General features: G+C 42.5%; 1 protein-coding gene across 1 annotated transcript in view; it reads right to left on the bottom strand.

Annotated features, from left to right (window-relative positions):
* The window catches only part of plekhg2 (pleckstrin homology domain containing, family G (with RhoGef domain) member 2), a 61,023-nt gene that overhangs the window by 48,853 nt on the left and 7,470 nt on the right, over window positions 1-4,700 (bottom strand). The window contains exon 2 of the mRNA XM_035679668.1: window positions 2,341-2,879. Coding sequence (XP_035535561.1) covers window positions 2,341-2,879 — 539 coding nt within the window. The remainder of the gene's footprint in view (window positions 1-2,340; window positions 2,880-4,700) is intronic.

Raw genomic sequence — 4,700 nt, 5'->3', positions numbered from 1 at the left:
CTCCACCAGACTCCAGAGACAAAAACACTAATTTTACCTTCAGATCATCGTAACTTCAGACCCAGATTAGCACGGCGTGGCGCCCTATAGTGACCACATTTAACTCATACAGGCCATTTCCAATATAACTGGCCTGTATGAGGAAACATGTAAAAAGGGTTCGGTGCTGTGGTTATGATGGGGGGGTTTCTTTCTCCCCCGAGAAATGTTCATGTTATTTGACTAAAAACTAGAAAATAGCTTATTATTATGACAATATTTATTAAACAACCCAAACAGTTTTTCACATTAGCAAGAAAAATGTGCTGGACCAGATTAGAATGTTTTATATACATTGGTTTAACTAATATAATAATATATATAATATATACAGATTGTTTCTAGAGCAGCAACAGTAAAGTCAGTAATATCTGATTTAGTGAAAGATAGAAATAGAGATTCAATCTTGTTATTAAATGATTTATTCATTAAGTTTCATTTTAATGTGATTTGATCTTGTTTTTTTGTTTTCTCTTTCCCTTTATAAGTTTAAAATACATATAAACAAACACATTCACATGCTAACATGCTAATGTTTATCATGTTAGTTTGGAGTAGCATGCTAACAACTGCTAATTAGCATCTAATGCCGAGTATAAAGGCTGCAACGGTTACTTCATGTTGAACCAAAAACCATCATCACGCTCAACATCTGTGGTGCAATAGTGGGCGGAGGAGTGTGTGTGTGTGTGTGTGTGTGTGTGTGGCCAGCTGCAGGTAAACTGGCCCAGAGGCATTCACACCTGGCCAGTAAATCTAGGTTACAGCTAGCTCCTCCCCCCAACACTCACACGCCTACACACACACACACACACACACACACACCTACATACACACACACACATATACACACACCTACACTCACACACACGTTTCATTGTATTAGTGCATTAACTACATTAAACCACAGCTGCATTGTGATTGACTGACAGGTGCCTAAATGAGAGCGAACACCTCAAAATACAAAGTCATGGCTTTCTGCTGTTCCCACGGGGCAGAGGTCAACAGTCACTTCCTCCTGCTGACACCGTAGTCAACTTCTGTTTTTGTCTTTTCTGAGGTGTCATTCAACAAGTGTAAGTACAAAAACATGAAGTCTTATATAACATCTGTTCCAGCCCCAACGGGAGCCTGAGTGAAACCTCCCGGAGTAAGATAACCTCGCTCAAAATCACACAAATTACTACAAATCAGCCCCAAAACACGAACTTACTCGTATCCAAAGCTCGATCAATACGAGGGGATGCTAAGAAAAGAGTCAATTTTCACAGGAAGTTAAAGCAGATTTAATATAAATGTAGTTTTTAAAATAGCTATACGTCTAAAACAAGTGACCACAGCGCAAAGAAGTCGTCACAGCCACAACTAATACCAACACAATACATCCAAAATACGACAACAACAAGAACTGCGTCTATCAGATCCGTAAAAGAATGGTAGGTTTTTAACGTTTACGTATTTCTTTATTTAAAAATAATAACTTGGACCGTGCAGGTTCGTGGCTATAGAAACCCCTGACTCCTGCAGATTGAAGTTACATGAGGCGCTGTAGCAGATACTCATTCATCTTTCCACTCTTTCAGACGGATCAATAAGAGAAACCCTCCATCGCTGCGTCTACATGAGCTTCAGTAATCAGGTTTCTGTGGGATTTCTGCTGTCACCTGATTTCTCAAACACCATAAAATAGAGGAACCTGTTCTCTGAGGGAGCTGATTAGGAAAACGGGATTCCCCCCTGTCCACAGATACAGTTTCTAATTGGCTTTTTCCATGTGAGCATGTGACTCCAGACAGAGAAAGTATCAGTGCGACAGCAAAGGAGAGAGAAAGTCCAAAACCCCCGAAACTAAAGGCCCCGACACACCAAACCGACGTCAGGAACTAGGTTGTCTTCGCCAAAAAGAGACACTACAACAACAACCGACCAGCACAAATGAGAGGTAATAACCAGCAGGTGGCGCTAGTCTGCATTCATAAAAGACCATTGGAGGTTTTACCGGTTTACGCAAACAGCTGCTTCTACGACAATGTCCGCTAATGGACCGGTACTGAGAACACTTCTTCACACAGCTTGCTTAATGCTAACAAAACAGAGCTGAAAATGTGCTTTAAATAATTAGGGTTGGATTCGGGTTCTGGTCCATTTCAGGCCCTGATATGAGTCTTCAGAGGAAGATGCTTGCTGTTTGTAATCGTTGGACAAACAAAAAGATATTTTGAGGTTGTCTTAAAGCGTTTGCTGAAGTTTGAAGTCTAAAGTAATATTTAAAATATTAGTATTAATGAGTCGGGTTCTTACCTCCACGATGCTCTTCAGATCTCTGACGTAGGCCTGTTCCGTCTCTACGATCTCCATCACGACTCGCTCCATTCGTGAAAGCTGTCTTCTGGGCGTGGCCACTGCCGCCGCTGCCGCTGCATTGGCTACATGTCCATTCGGGGGGTGACCTCCATCTGTCGCCCTCGCAACACAAACTCCTCTTCCTCCTCCAGGAACTCCTCCTCCTCCTCCGTGTGGTGTGACGAGGGGCGTGAGGTCCAGGCTGATGTCTGAGCCGTTCCTCTTTGGCGTGGAGGACGCCGACAGAGAGGCGTTGTACGTCGGCACGGCGCCGTAGGGCAGAGAGGAAGAGGAGGAGGAGGAAGAGGAGGAGTGGGAAGTGTCCTGCAGGGAGACGGAGGACGCAGAGGAGGAGAGGGAGAGGGAGGCGGGGCGCTCGCCGTCTGAGCAGACGGTGTTGACGGAGGTGCAGGAGGACGAGGCTCCTCGCTCACCGGACGACATCATCCTACCCACAATCCCACTCAGAGACGAGACTGAGGAGGGACGCTTGGTGGCTGCAGAGACACAGAAAGGAAGTAACGTTAGATTATACGTCAGCATGATAAAATACAATTAAATAACAGAGATTATTTCCAGGTCATTTGGTCATTTTTGGTCACACTGAAGACTGCACTGGTTAAACAGACACAAACTGCCTACCTGGCCCGAATCGGCTTCGTGTTTGGGCCCAAACAGGAAATGAGAAAACACGTCTGTCAAATCATCTTCTGATCATTAAAATAAAGAAACTGTCAGACTGTTGGAGAGCAAAACCGGCGGATGTCTTTACAGTAAACAGGAAGTGTGTGTGCAGCAGAGCATCAGATCACCACTGTCACAATTCTTCCTTTTTTGTCCAAATTGAATGAGATTATATGATCAGTGCTCATCCTGTAACGAGCATTTTCATGATATTTACATATATATAACATTTATATAACATATATAATGTATATAATGTATATTTCATATTTTCCTTGTTTTGTTTTGTCATTAAAACTCTGTGAAACACAAAAAGACAACTTCCCTGTTCATGCATTGCGTGTTTTAAATGCATTTCCTCCTCTACGTAAAGCACTTTTGCTTTTCATGAGAACGACACTGAAGATGTTTCCTCTCTTCTTGTAATTTTATAGAGAGTTACATGTTGGATAACTACTTCTGGTTTCTGTATGATGTGATCTGAAAACCGTGGCTGTGTCCACGTCTTGAAAAACGCCGTCAGACGACTGTGATTGACAGCTTCCAGGTTGTCTGGGTCCATTTTCTTCTCTCATAAAACACATTCACTCATATTTAAAAGTGTAATTATATCTTTTCCCTTCGTCACAACTTCACGAGACCCTATAATCAAATCATTTCCAGTTTCCACCCCAGACAACGGCGCACCTGTCCCTGCCGGCTGGCACCGACGCACCGAGCTGCAGAAGTGTTTAAACTTCATTAGTGTTTGAATTCCAGACGTCCTGGCAGCAGGAATGTCCGAGCGGCGAGTGTTAACTGAGAACATTTTCCTATGAGACCCATAAGACCCTCGTTTCTTTCAGCTTCCCACAGCGCAGGTTCTTACAGGAATCACTGCAGCAGCTGCCAGCAGCGCTGTAACGCCGTGAACCTCCTCGTACACGTGGTGGGAATGCGGTACGGACTCGTTTTCACAAGGTGCTTTCAGACGATGATGGTTGCTGCCACCATTGTTTCCAGTTCAAACACAACGATGTTGCCAGATGTGTTTCTTTCCATTAAGGAGGGTTTCTTTTCATTTTCTGTCCATTAAACATGTAGAAAAACTATATAAAGAGAACAAGATTAAACTATAAATGTCATTTTAACCCTTTAAGATCACACCCTCAATTATATTGTTCTCCTATTTAACAATGTATGTTAAGAAAATTACAAAAACTAAATTTTTTTGTGTTTGTGTTAAAAAAAGAGAGTTTGTGCTACTTAAAGTTATTGATGTAATCAGTTTAAATAATTTCTTTGAGTTAAAATAACTTATAACAGTGTTTAATGTTTGGATGCATTGTTCAGTTCATCAGTTGTCCTGAACTGTTAACATCCATAAAATACAGCGAGGGGTCGTCAGTTTGCTCTATGATAGAAAAGGGTCTCCAGTGAGCGAACACACACTGAGCAGCAGTTACAGCCTTATTTAGCCATGGCATCCACACAGGCTTCAGTTCTCAGTCGACGATAATGAGTCAGTCAGGATGTGAGAGTGTAAATCACTGATATCATTCACACATCCACATCCTGCCTGAACCGAACACAAAATATTACACAGTGAAGTCTGTTTGATGAATGTGCACAACTGTAGAAGCATGTGTCGCCAC

This window comes from Morone saxatilis, unplaced genomic scaffold, assembly GCF_004916995.1.
Source record: "Morone saxatilis isolate NCDOM2014 unplaced genomic scaffold, NCSU_SB_2.0 Contig8, whole genome shotgun sequence".
NCBI lineage: Eukaryota > Metazoa > Chordata > Actinopteri > Moronidae > Morone > Morone saxatilis.
The sequence above is the reverse complement of the archived record's forward strand: the minus strand, read 5'-3'. Positions and strand labels throughout refer to the sequence as shown.